General features: G+C 48.2%; 1 protein-coding gene and 1 long non-coding RNA gene across 8 annotated transcripts in view; one reads left to right on the top strand and one right to left on the bottom strand.

The window, feature by feature from the left end:
• Positions 1–17,928, top strand: part of ITGAM (integrin subunit alpha M) — a 55,416-nt gene that overhangs the window by 13,028 nt on the left and 24,460 nt on the right. For 4 of the 6 annotated variants that reach the window (XM_021086383.1, XM_021086382.1, XM_021086381.1 and 1 more), the window contains 9 exons: positions 1,887–1,993; positions 4,580–4,685; positions 8,829–8,932; positions 9,527–9,597; positions 9,736–9,853; positions 12,756–12,886; positions 13,639–13,784; positions 14,903–15,056; positions 16,405–16,555. In XM_021086383.1, the coding sequence (XP_020942042.1) occupies positions 1,966–1,993; positions 4,580–4,685; positions 8,829–8,932; positions 9,527–9,597; positions 9,736–9,853; positions 12,756–12,886; positions 13,639–13,784; positions 14,903–15,056; positions 16,405–16,555 (1,009 nt within the window). In that variant the 5' untranslated portion in view covers positions 1,887–1,965. Of the gene's footprint in view, positions 1–1,576; positions 1,994–4,579; positions 4,686–8,828; positions 8,933–9,526; positions 9,598–9,735; positions 9,854–12,755; positions 12,887–13,638; positions 13,785–14,902; positions 15,057–16,404; positions 16,556–17,928 lie in introns of those variants that run through there. The other 2 variants (XM_021086380.1, XM_003124492.6) reach the window with 2 other exon arrangements.
• LOC110259903 overlaps positions 2,850–17,928 on the bottom strand; it is a 53,657-nt gene continuing 38,578 nt past the window's right edge. For both annotated transcript variants that reach the window (XR_002342359.1, XR_002342358.1), the window contains exon 3: positions 2,850–4,744. This is a non-coding gene — a long non-coding RNA (uncharacterized LOC110259903). The remainder of the gene's footprint in view (positions 4,745–17,928) is intronic.

The raw sequence follows: 17,928 nt of genomic DNA, 5'->3' as shown, positions 1-17,928 counted from the left end.
TTTGAAAAAAAAAAAAAATGCTCCTGGGTCTTTGAAAAGTGATTTGGAAGTTACTAGGCACTATGGCCTGAAGTTATGCTTTAGGCCACAGGAGAAGTCCATGAAGGAAGCAGATAGTACAGAACATAAGGCTGTATCTGTGGTTGGGTATTTAGGCTGCTGTTACTTTTCACAGTTAAAAACCACACTGTGGTGAGCGAGCTTGTACAGACACCTTTGACCATTCTCCTCAGCTATGTCGTAGGATACATTCTTAGAAGTGAAAAATTTCTGGGCAAAAGGGTTTGAGGCTTTTTATTTTTATTTTTTTATTTTTAAATTTTTTATAATGATTTAAATTTTTTTCCATTATAGCTGGTTTACAGTATTCTGTCACTTTTCTACTGTACAGCATGGTGACCCAGTCACACATACACGTATACATTCTTTTTTCCTCACATTATCGGGCTCCATCCTAAGTGACCAGACATAGTTCCCTGTGCTACACAGCAGGATCTCATTGCTCATCCATTCCAAAGGCAGTAGTCTGCATCTATGAACCCCAAGTTCCCCATCCATCCCACTCCCTGTCCTGCCCCCTTGGCAACCACAAGTCTGTTCTCCAAGTCCATGATTTTCTTTTCTGTGGAAAGGTTCATTTGTGCCATATATTAAATTCCAGATATAAGTGATATCATATGGTATTTGTCTTTTTCTTTCTGACTTACCTCACTCAATATGAGAGTCTCTAGTTCCGTCCATGTTGCTGCAAATGGGATTATGTTGTTCTTTTTTATGGCTGAGTAGTATTCCATTGTGTATATATATCACATCTTAATTAAAATATAGCTGATTTTTACAATGTTGTGCCAATTTCTACTGTACAGCAAAATGACTCAGCCAGAGGCTTTTTTGTTTGTTTTAAACAAAATAATATTCAGAAGGCATATTCTCTGCATCTGAGTTGTCCTTATTTTATTTATTTATTTATTTATTTTTTAAGGGCTGCACCCTTAAGGGCATATGGAGGTTCCCAGGCTAGGGGTCAGATTGGATCCACAGCTGCCAGCCTACACCACAGCTCAGGGCAACGCTGGATCTGTAACCCACTGATGGAGGCCAAAGATGGAACCCACATCCTCATGGATACTTGTCAGCTTTGTTATACTGTAAGCCACAATGGGAACTCCCGGAGTTGTCCTTATCGATGGCCACACAGGAGGACAGCCCTGGCTGAGAGGGTCTTCTGTTTCCCTGGGCAGGAGGGAGGGATGTTTTGCAAAGTGGGCTTTTCAGGGAGACAGAGGGTAGGACCCCTCTCTCCTGCCTGGACTGTATTCATGTTTAGAACACGTGTTCCATGGAGTTCCCGTCGTGGCTCAGTGGTTAATGGTCCCAACTAGCATCCATGAGGACACACATTCCTTCCCTGGCCTCGCTCCATGGGTTGAGGGTCTGGCGTTGCCGAGAGCTGTGGTGTAGGTTGCAGACGCGGCTCGGATCCCACGTGGCTGTGGCTATGGCGCAGGCCGGCAGCTGTAGCTCCGATTAGACCCCTAGCTTGGGAACTTCCACCTGCTGTGGGTGTGGCCCTAAAAAGACAGAAAGACCAAAATAAAAATAAAAATAAAAATAAAAATAGAACACATGTTCTGGAGGCAGGTCCTAGGTCTAGTCCTTGCCTTTCCTGGGGTTTTGGCCGACTCTAGAAGCAGGTGGGCAAACAAAGACACCTTTGGGATGGCGACCTTGATGGTTGGGGTGGGGAAGCCAGGGAGGCAGGGAGGGAGGCCAGGCTGTGTGCAGCCCCGGGGGAGGACGGTCCAGCAGGGCTGTGGGCTCCCTGAGCCTCCGCCCTCTTCCTCTGAATATCTGACAGACTTTGTGCCTCCTACTTCTCTTTTTAGGGTCCTTCCTGCGTTTGGTGGCTTCCTTGAAGTGGCTCAGTGGGCGCCTGCAGCCTCACGGTTCCTGCTCCCTCCAGCCATGACTCACAGAATCCTTCTGCTGACAGGTGCGCCAGGAGAGGGGCGGGGATGGGGGGAGCTCAGGGTGAGGAGGAGGGAAATTTCTGAATTTGTGAATGGAGAGAAAGGGTCCAGAATATTTAGGAGCTGGACTGGGAAGAGACAAAAGGGATTGGGGGAAAGTTATGGGATGACCAGAGAAGCTTGGTTGAATGACAATTCATAGACTATACAAGGTGTCCCTTCACTCACAGATGAGAAAACTGAGGCCCCAAGTGGTGAAATGACATGTTTAAGGGGGCACAGCAGGTCTTGGAGTGTTGCTTCTTGGGTTCCGCCTCACCACCTCCTATTTGCCTCCTATTTTCTGAGCACCCACGTGTAAGTGTTTGTTGAATGACTGATTGACCAAAATGATTCAAGTTTGATTCCTTTTTTAATCTGTGTTTTGTGGCGTATGAGCCGAAGAAGGGAAAGAAATGCTTGAACGTTGCTTGCATAGGAAGGAACCTGTCTAACTGAGTCTTTAGGAACTTGATGGGCCCATTAGTGGGCTGGGAACCCAAGGTGAAGGTTGGAGGGGTTAAATGCACCTGTTGATGGAAATAATCAATAAGCAGTCTATAATAGGAATAGAAGGAGTTCCTGTTGTGGCTCAGTGGTAAAGAACCGGACTAATATTCACGAGGACGTGGGTTCAATCCTTGGCCTTGCTTAGTGGGTTAAATATCTGGCATTGCCATGAGTTGTCGTGTAGGTCGCAGATACCGCTCAGATCTGGCATTGCTGTGGCTGTGGTGTAGGCCAGAAGCTGTAGCTCTGATTGGACCCCTAGCCTGGGAATTTCCATATGCTACAGGTGTGGCCCTAAAAAGCAGAAAATACCCAAACAAACAAACAAACTATAATAGGAATAGAAAAGAAGTTTTTTTTTTTTTTTTTGAGCCAAACTGAGGACATAGCCTAAGAGGCAGCCCCTCAGAGACCTCTGAGGAACTGTTCCAGAGAAGCAAGATCTTCAGCAGTTTTGTTTTTGTTTGTTTTGTTTTGTTTTGTTTTGTTTTTTAGGGCCGCACCCACGGCACTTGGAAGTTCGCAGGCTAGGGGTCAGATCAGAGCTACAGCTGCTGGGGTACACCACAGCCACAGAAATGGCAGATCCGAGTCATATCTGCGACCTACACCACATCTCATGGCAACACTGGGTCCTTAACCCACTGAGCGAGGCCAAGGATTGAACCCACATCCTGATGGATTCTAGTCGGAGTCATTTCTGCTGCACCAGGAAGGGAACTCCCCTTCAGCACAGTTTTATATCATGTCAGAACAAAGAACATTAAACAAGTCAGGGAGACATTTCTTCAGGATTTCAAAAAAGAAAAAAGAAAACACGAAACAGATCCACAGGTACATAAGTGAGTCAGTATGGCCTTGGCCCTGGGGAAGGGAGTCTTTTTTTTTTTTTTTTTCTTTCTTTCTTTCTTTATTTTTTTGTCATTTTTGGCCACCCTGTGGCATATGGAGTTTCTGGGCCAGGGATCAGATCTGAGCCAGAGTTGTAACCTGTGCTGCAGCTGCGGCTACGCTGGATCCTTAAATTAAGCCTCTGTGCCGGGCCGGGGATTGAACCGTTGTCCCAGCGCTCCCAAGATGCCACCAATCCTGTTGCACCACAGTGGGAACTCCCAGGGAGTTTTATCATTGAAGGAATACCAGCATTTGAGTCCCAGGAAGGGAAGCATTTCATCTTTGTTTTTAACATGGGCACACTGTTCTCTTGGACAATGAACCTTTTTCTTTCATGATTAAAGCAAATGCACAATGTATGTTTGACAGGCTACAAACAGGCTGTTTTAGTGTAAAATTCAAGTTAAATCATGTATAAGCCAGAATGACTTCCCTATACCTCAGTACGGGAAATTTTTTTCCATTACATCCCACGCTGGTGGTGCTTAGGCCAGGAGTTGGCAAGCTGTAGACTGTGGGCATAAGGCCAGGACACAGTGGCATGTGTTTTTGTACAACTTGGAGCCATAGGTCCCAGGTGAACATTTAGAATCTATTCATGACAGGGACACTAATTTTATCCTGGTGGCGTGAAATGTTATCTATCCCAAAGAATTTCGTTGGTCTCATCAGTTAATTTATTTTACAATGGTACTTGAATGTTATATTTTGAGTTTCCTTAATGGAAAAATTTATGGGAAAATATTTCCTCTTTTTTATATTAAGTATCCATGCAAGAGATTCTCTTGGTTCACAAGGCCCGAAATATTTACTCTCTGGTCATTTATACAACACGTGTGGGAGTTCCCTCGGAGGTGAAGTGGGTTAAGGATCTGGTGTTGCCGTAGGCTAGGTTGGAGCTGTGGCTCGGATTTGATCCCTGGCCCCAGCACTCTCATATGGTGTGGCAAAATGAAAGAAAGAAAGGAAGACAGACAGACAGACAGACAGACAGACAGACAGACGTGTGGTGCCCTCTGCTACAGGCTGTAAGGGCTGGCCCTGGAGGCCCCCATCTCCGTGCTGGGTTAGGGTGAATCCTGGCAGGAAGATGCTCGGGGCAGGAGGGCTTTCTTAACTTGTCTCCGTATCTCTTCCTGACTCCCACCCCCTTGTTCTCCTTCCAGCCTTGGCCTTAAGTCATGGGTTCAACCTGGACACGGAAAATGCAGTCGTCTTCCAGGAAAATGCAAATGGCTTCGGGCAGAGCGTGGTCCAGCTGGAGGGGTCGAGGTAAGGGCCTCAGGGGGCACTTCCTGTCCCGCAGGCTTTCCGTACAAGACTTAACATGTCTGAAAACAAAAAACAAAACAAAACAATCTCCTTGATTTGTTTGTTGACTCAGCAGGCTTCTAAGCTCTAAAGATACAAAAGAGTGTAACCACTGTCATGGCGCAGTGGTTAATGAATCCGACTAGGAACCATGGGGTGGCAGGTTCGATCCCTGGCCTTGCTCAGTGGGTTAAGGATCCAGCGTTGCCCTGACCTGTGGTGTGGGCCGCAGATGCGGCTCGGATCCCGAGTTCCTGTGGCTGTGGTGTAGGTCGGCGGCTGCAGCTCCAATTTGACCCCCTAACCTGGGAACCTCCATATGCCGCAGGATTGGCCAAGAAGTGGCAAAAAAGACAAAAAAAAAAAGTGATGGAAAGTCTCCTCCTCACTCCTTTCCCCCAGTTCCCTCCCTGGCAGGGTCCCTGGTAGACAGTTTCTCGTGTGTTCTTTCAGGGAGATTCTTTTTTTTTTTTTTTGTCTTTTGTCTTTTTTTTTTTGTTGTTGTTGTTGTTGCTATTTCTTGGGCCGCTCCTGCGGCATATGGAGGTTCCCAGGCTAGGGGTTGAATTGGAGCCGTAGCCACCGGCCTATGCCAGAGCCACAGCAACGCAAGATCCCAGCCGCGTCTGCAATCTACACCACAGCTCACGGCAACGCCGGATCGTTAACCCACTGAGCAAGGGCAGGGACCGAACCCGCAACCTCATGGTTCCTAGTCGGATTCGTTAACCACTGCGCCACGACGGGAACTCCCCTCTTTCAGGGAGATTCTATGCTGCCGCATAGACCTCCACATTTCCCTAAGCCCCATCCTGCATTCAATTTGCATTGCATGCTACACTCAAACTATAGCCTGCTGCCTATTTTTGTAAATGCCTTTTGTTTTTTCATTACAAAAAATTTTTTTTTTTGGTCTTTTTGTATTTTTAGGGCTGCTGCACCTGCAGCATATGGAGGTTCCCAGGCTAGGGGTCTAATCGGAGCTGTAGCTGCCAGCCTCCGCCACAGCCACAGCAACACCAGATCTGAGCCGTGTCTGTGACTTATACCACAGCTCACGGCAACACCAGATCCTTAAGCCATTGAGCGAGGCCAGGGATCGAACTTTCGTCCTCATGGATACTAGTCGGGTTCGCTAACCTCTGAGCCATGGCGGGAACTCCAGTAAATGCCTTTTATTGACAATTGGCTACCCACCCCTTGACTATTTATGGCACTTTTGAACCCACAGTAGCAGAGCAGAGAGACTGCAAAGCCCAAAATATTTACTTTCACAGAAATAACAGTTATGGAAATAATGTTACTTTTCTAGAGTTTTCGGGCCTCTCTGCTCTGTATTGTACTTTGCAAATTTTTTTTTTTTGGTCTTTTTAGGGCCACACCCAAGCCTGGAGCTATGTTGGGAACTCTGTGTTTTTTTTTTTTTAATTAATAGAGCTTGGTGTTGCGATGGAAATGCTATAAAATTGGGCTGTGATGATGATCATTGTACAACTATAAATGTAATCAAATTCATTGAGTCATTAAAAAAAAAAACCAGAGCTTGGTAGTTTTAGCAAATAAGTGTATAAAGAGCTCCCATGTTCTTTTTCATGCTCACATCATATTCTATTATTTAGAGGTATTATAATTTACCTTTATATTGCATTTAAATCTCTTCTTAATGGACATTAGATTTTTCCCAATTTTTGCTCTATGAATAATGCTGACATTTTTACATGTGCAAGTAGATTTTGGAAGTAAATTCCTAGAACCGGGATTGTTGGGTCCAAGGGTACATAATTATGTGTAATTTTAAGAGATTTTTCCGGATTGCCCTCTATGAAGGTGGCAACAATTTGCACTCACACCAGAAATTTATGCACATACTGACTTCCCCACCCATTTGTCAACCTGGAAGTGTTATCAAGTTGACCATCTTTGTAAACTGAGTAGGTGAGATATAGTATCTCAATTTAGTTTTAAACTGCATTTTTTTTTAAACCAAAGATTTATCTCCTTTTTCTGTGAACACTTTTTTTTTTTTTCTTATCCGTTGCCCCCTTTTTCTCTTATTGTGTTTTTTTTCCTCTTATTGGTTTGTGAGGGCTCCAACTATACTGGGGGAAGAAGCCTGGGATATGAGCTGCTCATCTCCCTCGCCCCATTGATTGTCTTTTGACTTGGCTGATGGTAGTTGGTCACATCCAGAAATATATCTAAAATGACAGTGGGGGAGTTCCCGTTGTGGCGCAGTGGAAATGAACCCGACTAGTATCCATGAGGATTAGTATCCATGAGGATGCCGGTTCGATCCCTGGCCTCGATCAGTGGGTTAAGGATCCGGGGTTGCTGTGGCTGTGGTGTAGGCCAGCAGCTGTAGCTCTGAATAGACCCCCTAGCCGGGAACTTCCATGTGCTGCAGGTGTAGCCCTACACACACACACACACACAAAAAAGGAGTTCCTGTTGTGGCGCAGTGGTTAATGAATCCGACTAGGAACCATGAGGTTGCGGGTTCGGTCCCTGCCCTTGCTCAGTGGGTTAACGATCCGGCGTTGCCGTGAGCTGTGGTGTAGGTTGCAGACGCGGCTTGGATCCCGCGTTGCTGTGGCTCTGGCGTAGGCCGGTGGCTACAGCTCCGATTCGACCCCTAGCCTGGGAACCTCCATATGCCGAGGGAGCGGCCCAAGAGATAGCAACAACAAAGACAAAAAGACCAAAAAAAAAAAAAAAAAAAAAAAAAAAGAGAGAGAGAGAAAACAATGATAGTGGGGTTGAATGTCTTCATTTTAAAATGATCTCCAGGTATTATGTCATCCTTAGAGAGGCCCTTCCCTCTCCAAGTTTAAACATTTTCCCTGTTTTGGGATTGTTCATGGATTAACTCATTTACTCTGGATAGTAACCTTGAGGTAGGTGCTACTATTATCTATATTTTAGAGATGAGAAAATTGAAGCGTAATAAAGTAATTAATTGACTTGCCCAAGGTCATACAGGAAGTAAGAGTGGGACTAGATTTTTTAGGAGGGGGCATGACGGAGGCATGTAGAAGTTCCTGGGGCCAGGGATCAAACCTATGCCACAGCACTGACAACGTCGATCCTTAACAGCCAGGCCACCAGGGAACTCTGGGGACTAGAATTGGATCCCAGACAGTAAAACTCCAAGGCCTCTTTTTTTTTTGCTTTTTAGGGTCACACCTGCAGCACATGGAAGTTCCCCAGACTAGGGGTCAAATTGGAGCTACAGCTGCTGGTCTCCACTACAGCCACAGCAACACCAGATCCAAGCCGCATCTGAGACCAATACCACGCTGATCCACACAGGCAACGCCTGATCCTTAACCCACTGAGGGAGGCCAGGGATTGAACCCACATCATATTGGATTCTAGTTGGTTTCATTACTGCTGAGCCACAAGAGTAACTCCAAAACTCCAAGGCCTCTTTTCCTGTCCAAAGTGCAATATTGCATCCCTGTAAGACACAGGAATGGGGAAGTGATTCCAAATTGGGAAGGTAGGAGTTCCCCTCATGGCTCAGTGGTTAACAAACCCTACTAGGATCCATGAGGACGCGGGTTTGATCCCTGGGCTTGCTCAGTGGGTTAAGGATCTGGCGTTGCCGTGAGCTGTGGTGTAGGTCACAGACGTGGTTCGGATCTTGTGTTGCTGTGGCTGTGGTGTAGGCCTGCGGTAACAGCTCCGATTGGACCCCTAGCCTGGGAAGTTTCATATGCCTCGGATGTGGCCTTAAAAAGTGAAAAAACCCCCCAAACAAACAAAGAAACAAAAAAACAAATTGGGAAGGTAGACCGTTCACCGTCACTGTTTTGGCCTTCAGGATTTAGACATTCTCGGATTCACTGAAATAACCTCTGGGACCATAAATTCCAATGACTGGATTATAAGAATATTCACAATAAACAGTCAGTGGTTAAACCGCCCCCCCCCTTTTTTTTTGCTGAGTCTCCCTCCTGTTTCTGGGAATCGGGAAACCCCCGTGTGGCTGGCTCCCCCACTTTTCCTCTGGGTGGTGGGCAGAACTTCCACGGTCTCCTTCTCTCTCCAGATGCCAGAGTTTTCTTTGTCCCTGTGGTGATCTGTTGCCACCTCTCCCCACAGGCTGGTGGTTGGAGCCCCCCAGGAGGTAAGGGCTGCCAACCAAACAGGTGGCCTCTACCAGTGTGACTACAGCACAGGCACATGTGAGCCTATCCGCCTGCAGGGTGAGTCACTGCCCCTGGCTGGGACCCAGGGCTACATCTGCACACACCTGGATATGCTAGGCATTGCCTTTGACCTGGGGCCTGGGGGTGGGGGCCGGGGGGGGCCCCCCCCCCTAGTGTCCAGCTCCCCGGCCTCTGAGCTGCATGCAGGTGCCCTCAGGCACCATTCTGTGTCCTTTCTTATTTTTACTTTATTTATTTATTTAGTCTTTTTGTCTTTTTAGGGCCGCAGCATATGGAGGTTCCCAGGCTAGGGGTCGAATCAGAACTGTAGCCTTCAGCCTACACCACAGCCACAGCAACACAGGATCTGAGCTGCATCTGTGACCTACACCACAGCTCACTGCAGCGCCAGATCCTTAACCCACTGAGCAAGGCCAGGGATCGAACCCTTGTCTTCATGGATGCTAGTCGGGTTCACTAACTGCTGAGCCATGATGGGAACTCCTGTCCTGTGTCCCTTTTTTATGCCCGACATGCCTCCCCGGATCCGTCAGACCTCCACGTTTCCCAGGTGGAGGTGATCCCTGTGCAGCTCTTACACAACCCCTTCTAATACCCCGAGGGTGACCATGTAAATATCTGTCCCCTCAGTGCCCCCAGAGGCTGTGAACATGTCCCTGGGCCTGTCTCTGACGTTTGCCACTAATCCGTCCCGGCTGCTGGTGAGTTGCCTTGGGTCGTGGGAAATGTCCCGAGGGAAGGATTTGGGGGCCCAAGGCTGCTGGGGCTGGGGTCTTGCTGGGTGGAGGTAGAAGGGCAAGAAGTAGGACAGCCTCTCCCACCTGTTCCCCGCCCCCTAGGCCTGCGGCCCTACTGTGCACCAAATTTGCAAGGAGAACACCTATGTGAACGGCCTCTGCTTCCTGTTTGGATCCAACCTACATCAGCAGCCCCAGAGGGTCCCAGAGACCCTCAGAGGTGGGTACCATTGAGCCGCGTCAGACTGGAAGGCGCATCTGGGGGGCACCCAGAGGTCTAGGTGCAGAAGTGTGAGGGAACTGGGTTCCAATGCAGAGAAAGGCTGTGGGAAGGTGCTGGGATCTTGCACTTGGAGAAAAGTCCTGATATAGCCACTCATCTTTGTGAGACAAAGGGACACCCCCCCCCCCAACACTGTTGGTGGGAGTGTCAATTGGTGCAACCACTTTGAAAAATAGTATGGAAATGCTGCAAAACATTAAAAACAGAGCTATCATGTGATCCAGCAATCCCACTCCTCGGCCTATATTCAGAAAAGATGAAAACTCAATTTGAAAAGATACATGCACGCCAGTGGTGATAGCAGCACGGTAGCCAAGAGGTAGAAGCAACCTAAGCGTCCATCAACAAATGAATGGATAGGAGTTCCCATCGTGGTACAGCTGAAACGAATCCGACTAGGAACCATGAGGTTGCAGGTTCAATCCCTGGCCTTGCTCAGTGGGTTAAGGATCTGGTGTTGCCGTGAGCTGTGGTGTAGGTTGCAGATGTGGCTCACATCTGGTGTGGCTGTGGCTGTGGTGTAGCTGGCAGCTGTAGCTCCAATTAGACCCCTAGCCTAGGAACCTCCATATGCCGTGGGTGCAGCCTTAAAAAGCAAAAATAAATAAATAAATAAATGAAAACTATAAAAAAAACAATGGATAAAGAAGATGTAGTGTGTAGACTATTACTCAGCCATAAAAAAGTGAAATATTGCCGTTTTCAGCAACATGGATGGACCTATGGACCTAGAAAATATCATACTAAGTGAAGTAAGTTAGACAAAAACAAATATCATATGATATCACTTATACATAGAGTCTAAAAAATCATGTAAATGAACCTATATGCAAAACAGAAATAGACTCACAGACATAGAAAATAAATGTATGGTTTCCCAAGGAAAGGGGAGAGGGATCAATTAGGAGCCTGGGATTGACAGATGCACACTGCCATACGTAAAACAGATCAGCAACAAGGATTTACTGTGTAACGCAGGGAACAATATTAATAGCTTGTAATAGCCTAAAATGGAAAATCTGGAAAAAACAAACAAACACCCAAATCACTTTGCTGTCTACCTGAAACAAACACAAGAAACTAACACAATCTGTGAAACAGCTATACTTCAGTAAAAATAAATAAATACAAATAATCTTCAATTAAGATGAGAGGACTATGCAAGAGTGTTATTACCAGGAGGTGAGAATCTCTTTCTCTCTTTTTTTTTCCTTTTTACAGCCGCACCCATGGCATATGGAGGTTCCCAGGCTAGGGGTCGAATCGGAGCAGTAGACACCGGCCTACACCACAGCCACAGGAACTCGGGATCCGAGCCACATTTTCGACCTACACCACAGCTCACGGCAACTCTGGATCCTTAACCCACTGAGCAAGGCCAGGGATCGAACCCACAACCTCATGGTTCCTAGTCGGATTCGTTAACCACTGAGCCATGACGGGAACTCCCTTGTTGTTTTAACCTGCATTTCCTTGAGGGCTATGACAGTGACCATCTTCTCATGTACCTTCTACAACTTATTTCGTGAAGTTTCTATTCAAATATTTTATCCACTCGTATTGGATCGTTCACCTTATTATTGAGTCCTAAGTGTTATGCACGCAGATTTACTTATTTATTTAAGTGTAGTTGATTTACAGTGTTGTGTCAGTTTCTGTTGGGCAGCAAAGTCGCGCATATATACATTCTTTTTCTCTTATCATCTTCCATCATGTTCGATCACAAGAGGTTGGATCTAGTTCCCTGTACTATACAGTGGGATCTCATTGCTTATTCACTCTAAACGGAATAGTGTGTGTATGTAGATTTTCCACGGCATGGGGTCCCTGACACTTGTGTTATTCAAGGGTCAAAGGTATTTAGGAGGGGACAGTTTATAAAGCTGTGGCAGGGTCTAAAGCGTACAATGGACAGTCCAGGAACCCAGGGCAAATAGCAGCAGAGCTGTTGCCACCCCAGGCTGATGGATCAAGGAGAGGGAGCAGTCCCCAGAATCCAGGTGGAGAGGGAGTCGTGGGGAGCAGGCCTCCTTGAGAGAAGCCCTGGTCTGTGGAGGGAATGAAGGGCCCCAAGCAGCCCTGCGGGGAGGGAGCCGGGGCCAAGTACTCTGATCCTCCTCCCTCCCTCCCTCCAGTCTCCTGTTGAGGCTCCTAATTGGGCAAAATACAACTAGGAGCCAGAGGTTGGAAGGAGTTCTGTTGCTGTGGTCCATGTGGTCCGAGCTCCTGGGCAGAGTAGGGGAGGGTAGAAAGTGAATCTGGGGCTGGGGGCAGAAGGCGGAGGACACTAGCCATTTTTTTCCTGTAATGTATTTCTCTTTTTGTATTTCTGGCAAATTATTTCTTCTTTTTTCTTTTCTTTCTTTTTTTTTTTTTTTTTTTAAGGCTGTACCTGAGGCATATGCAAGTTTCCAGGTTAAGGGTCCAATCGGAGCCATAGCTCTGATTCCACAGCCACAGCAATGCCAGATCCCAGCTGCATCTACGACCTACACCACAGCTCACAGCAACACTGGATCCCTAACCCACTGAGCGAGGCCAGGGTTGGAATCCACATCCTCATGGATACTACCTGGGTTCTTAACCCCCTGAGCCACAACGGGAACCCCATCTGGCAAATTATTTCTCTTTCTTCATAAGGTCCCTCCTATAGCACTGCTTTTCCGGACTGCCTCGAGCAGCATGGAGCAGCATCTTCCGTGCCACTTTGTGTGTTTATTGAGCTTGGAGTGTGGGTCGCGTCTTATTTCCCTTTCGTTCTCATTGCTCAGCAGAGAGCTGACGTGCAGAGAATGGGCCGCGAGGCTCTCATACTTCATTCCTTTGCCTTTTTCCCCAGGGTGCCCTCAGCAAGAGAGTGACATTGCCTTTTTGATTGATGGTTCCGGTAGCATCAACCGGTTAGACTTTCAGCGGATGAAGGAGTTTGTCTCCACTGTGATGGGTCAATTCCAAAAGTCCAAAACCTTGGTAAGGACCAATGGGTAGGTTAGGGAAGCGCCTGTACAAGGCTGGCAGGTACGTGCTAACCAGGCTGCCACGTTCCCCTCCACTTTTGGTGCCAGCTGCTAATCGATCATGGCTTTCATGCGTGATTTGCTTTTCCTGCTCTGTCTGGATGCAGCCCAGCCTTCTTCCAGCCCTCTGCAAAGCAGGCAGACTGAGGGATAGGGGTGGGCATGGGATGTGAAAAACCCCCGTGTCATCTCTGGCTGAGTTTTAGTGCTGAGAAGTGGGGGGGGGTTGACGGCCCATCTCTGTCCTGGTGAGGCAGACGGATTGCAGGTGGTGCACACTTTGGAGGAATTTGGAAACTGGAGTGGTGTGTTTTTTTTTTTTTTTGTTTTTTTTTTTTTTTTTGGTCTTTTGTCTTTTTAGGGCCGCACCCCCAGCATATGGAGGTTCCCAGGCTAGGGGTCCAATCAGAGCTGTAGCTGCTGGCCTACACCACAGCCACAGCAACTCCAGATTCGAGCCGCGTCTGCAACCTACACCACAGGTTGCTCACGGCAACGCCGGATCCTTAACCCACTGAGCAAGGCCAGGGATCGAACCTGCAACCTCACGGTTCCTCGTCGGATTCGTTCCTGCTGCACCACCACGGGAACTCCTTGGAAACTGGAGTGTTTTAAGATTGAGGGAGAGTTTCCTGGGAGGTGGCTAAGTGTACGTGTGTGGGGGGTGGGCACCTTCTCCACTTAATACGAGGTGCCCGTTCCCAGTTTGCTCTGATGCAGTACTCTGAAGACTTCTACACTCATTTCACCTTCAATGATTTCAAGAGAAACCCTTCCCCAGAATTGCTGGTGAGGCCAATAAGACAGCTGCTGGGGAGGACTCACACCGCCACGGGAATCCGCAAAGTAGTGTAAGCTCTCCTCTCTTCGCTTATGATGGAGGGAGGTTTTCTTTTTTTTTCTCTCCTTCCTTCCTTCCTTCCTTCCTTCCTTCCTTCTCTCTCTCTCTTTCCCTCTCTGTCTTTTTAGGGCCACACCCGCAGCATATGGAGGTTCCCAGGCTAGGGGTTAAGTTGAAGCTGCAGCTGCCAGCCTACACCACAGCCACAGCCGCAGCCACGCCAGATCCGAGCCGTGTCTGCGACCTACACCACAGCTCACGGCAAGGGCAGGGACAAAGTCTAGGAAGACGAGCTGGTGGGCCATTGCATCACAGCAGGAGAGGTTTGATGAAGGCACAATTAAGCTTGTTAAACTTTTTTTTTTATGTCTTTTTAGGGCTGCCCCTGTAGCATAGGGAGGTTCCCAGGCTAAGGGTGGAATTGGAGCTGTAGCCGCCGGCCTACACCAGAGCCACAGCAACGCTGGATCCCAGCCTCGTCTGCCACCTACACCACAGTTCACAGCAACGCCGGATTCTTAACCCCCTGAGGGAGGCCAGGGATCGAACCTGTGTTCTCACGGATACTAGTCGAGTTTGTTAGCCACTGAGCCCCAGTGGGCACTCCAAATTTCTTTTTTAATTTAAAAGAAATAATACTCAGTTAAAAAAAAGTAACCTACACCCAAGTATATAAAGGCCATGAGGGCTTCCTTTCCATTCTCCTGCTGCCCTTCCTGATCGTGGGGCCCCTGGGTCTCAGTGTTCCCCTGTGGGGGAGCCCACTTGCTTCCTAGACAGAGCCCAGTCGCATCTGTGACTGCTGGTGATCCTTCCCTAGCATTAAGTATTTGCTCGAATTTTTTTTTATCTTTTTAGGGCTACTGCAGCATATGGAGGTTCCTGGGCTAGGGGTCGAATTAGAGCTGCAGAGGCGGGCCTATGCCTTGGCCACAGCAACGAGGGATCCGAGCGGTGTCTGTGACCCGTGCTGCCACTTGTGGGCAATGCGGGATCCTTAACCCACTGAGGGAGCCAGGGATCGAACTCGCATCCTCATGGATACCAGTCAGGTTCTTAACCCACTGAGCCACAACAGGAACTCCCTGTCCGCTCGAATTTGATGTTTCCCTCTTCCTCCCTGGACAGAAGAGAACTGTTTCACAGCAAGAGTGGAGCCCGGGAGAATGCCCTTAAGATCCTAGTTGTCATCACGGACGGAGAAAAGTTCGGCGATCCTTTGGGGTATGAGGATGTCATCCCTGAAGCGGATAGAAAGGGCGTCATTCGCTACGTCATCGGGGTAGGAAACGTGGCTCTCTGGCCTGATGCTTCGGTGGAAGGTTGCTGCTTTGGGTCTATCCTCCTTTTCCTTTGCAAGCATCAATAAAACCAAAGTGGGGCAAGGGTCCTCAGCGCGAGCCTGAGTGTCCCTGTCTCAGTGAACAAATGTCCCATGACGCCCTGCAACAGACTGCGCCAACATGCGGTGGCTTAAAATAATGAGCGAGTCTCTGGGTCAACTGGGCAATTTCGAGGGTCCCCGCCGGACTCACTCAAGGCTCCGTAATCAGCTGCAGGTTGGTGGGCAGCTCTGCTGATCTTGGCTGGGCTCTCTCCGTTTCTGATGGTTGCCAGTTAGGTCTGTCTGCTGGGCTGGGGCAGTAGGGGTAACTCCGTTCTTCGGCTCCCCGTGTCTCATCCTCCAGCGGGCTAGTGCGGGCGTGTCCTCATGGTGAACGCAGAGGAACAAAAGATCCAGCAGAAGGAGTTCCTGCACATGGGAACTTCCATATGCCGAGGATATGGCCATTAAGGAAAAAAAAGGAGCACGTGGAAACGTTGCAAGCACTTTTCTTTCTCTCTTTCTTTCTTTTTTTGTCTTTTCAGGGCCATACCTGCAGCATATGGAGGTTCCCAGGCTAGGGGCTGAATCGGAGCCTGTGCCACAGCCACAGCAACATCAGATCCGAGCTGTGTCTACGACCTACACCACAGCTCATGGCAACACTGGATCCTTAACCCACTGAGCAAGGCCAGGGATTGAACCCGTATCCTCATGGATGCTAATCAGATTCATTTCCGCTGTGCCACGACAGGAACTCTGCAAGCATTTTTCAAGCCTCTGGATCACATATGACAATGTCCTTGGGCTAAAGCAATAGACATGGCTGAGCCCAGAGACAATGAGCAGAACAGAATACTCTGCCAAGATGCCAAGAGGCAGAGGTTGAAGCAAAGCTTTGGGGAAGCGGCTTGGATCCAGGAAAGGGGAAAAGGGATGGAACACTGCGTCCTCAAACTACCACAGTATCTTGTATGACATAGAAGGAGGGATCATCACAGGTGCCTGGCTTGGCATTAGGAAACACCTTCATATGAAGGAAAAAGCTCCCCAGCCTCTGAGGAAAGGTCAGTCCCACACCGGGAGACCTGGCACAGCAAATGGACCCAAGGCTGGACAGCTGCAGTCTCTCCCTTGACAGAATGCAGAGTGTACAACCTGCTCAACCGTACCTAGCAGCCCTGTCCCAGGGGCCATCTGGTGCATCCCTTCCTTGGGCAAACATTGTTTCAGATTCTTTTCCTGCAGAATTGTCTTTGCTACCCCTAGACAGTGTCTGATTCAGTCTGTGTTTTTTTGGTAACAGGTGGGAGATGCCTTCAACAGTTGGAAATCTCGTGAGGAGCTTAATACCATTGCATCCAAGCCGTCTGGTGATCACGTGTTCCAGGTGACTAACTTTGAAGCTCTGAAGACCATTCAGAACCAGCTTCAGGAAAAGATCTTTGCGATTGAGGGTGAGCTAAGGGTTGGTAGTCCTGGAGCAGCTTCAAAGGCACCCCCTACCCCTAAACCTGTATCTCTCTCTAGAAACGAGAACCTCCTAGCCCTTGTATCCTGACCCTCAGCATCGACTCTCTTCTTCCTCCAGTTCCCAGCGACTCTGGCCTCTCTTGAAATAGAAGGATCAAGACTTTTTTCTTTTTTTTTTTTTTTTTTTTAAACTCTTTTAAAGTCTGCACCCGCGGCATATGGAGGTTCCCAGGCTAGGGGTCCAGTCGGAGCTACACTGCCAGCCTACACCACAGCCACAGCAACGCAGGATCTGAGCCGCATTTGTGACCTACACCACAGCTCACGGCAATGCTGAATCCTTAACCCACTGAGCGAGGCCAGGGATTGAACCTGTGTCCTCATGGATGCTAGTCAGATTTGTTTCTGCTAAGCCACGATGGGAACTCCGGATCTGGATTTTTTTTTTCAATTCCTTTGAAATAGGAGGATCTAGACTTAGTTTTTTCTTTTTTCTTTTTTGGCCACCCTGTGGCATATGGATTTCCCGGCCAGGAATCAGATCTGAGCCGCAGCTGTGGCAACGCCAGATCCTTAACCCGCTGCGCCAGCCGGGGATCAAACCTGCATCCCAGCGCTCCCAAGATGCCACCAATCCCATTTTCCACAGTGGGAACCGAAGGATCTAGACTTTTATTTCTAATTTTGCAAGTCTTGGCTATAGGCTGAATACTGGAGGGGAGAGGGTGTAAATCCCACATAGTACCCCCCCAGTTTGGATGTGTCGCCCACATTTGTCTGTTTAGTTCACTGCTGTATCCCCAGTGCCTAGAATGATGCCTTGTACATTGAGGCTGTTCAGTAAATGTTTGTCAAATAAAAGAATTTTAAGAAAGGGGGAAAGTTCATATACAGTCTGGGTTTATGTCCTCTCTTGAAAATTTGGAAGATCAGACACTTCGAGGACCACATTCCCATTTGGGTAAAAGTTCTGGAACTGGGAATTCCCGTTGTGGCTTGGCAGGTTACGAACCCAACTAGTATCCATGAGGACTCGGGTTCGATCCCTGGCCTTGCTCAGTGGGTTAAGGATCTGGCATTGCCGTGAGCTGTGGTGTAAGTTGCAGATGCAGCTCGGATCCTGAGTTTCTGTGGCTGTGGCTGTGGCCCATAGCTGCAGCTCTGATTCAGCCCTGAGCCTGGGAACCTCCATATGCCACAGGTGCAGCCCTAAAAAGAAGAAAACAGTGGCTGGAGCCAAATAGCCACCATCCTTTTAAAAGGGGCCTGTGGCTAGACAAGCAAAAAGGATATAAATAATAGCCATTATCTTGTAACAGCCCATAAAGGAGTATAATCTGCAAAACTACTGAATCAC

The sequence above is a fragment of the Sus scrofa genome, chromosome 3 (genome assembly GCF_000003025.6).
Source record: "Sus scrofa isolate TJ Tabasco breed Duroc chromosome 3, Sscrofa11.1, whole genome shotgun sequence".
NCBI classification, from domain to species: domain Eukaryota; kingdom Metazoa; phylum Chordata; class Mammalia; order Artiodactyla; family Suidae; genus Sus; species Sus scrofa.
Note: the sequence above shows the minus strand (reverse complement) of the source record. Positions and strands in the feature narration are given on the sequence as shown.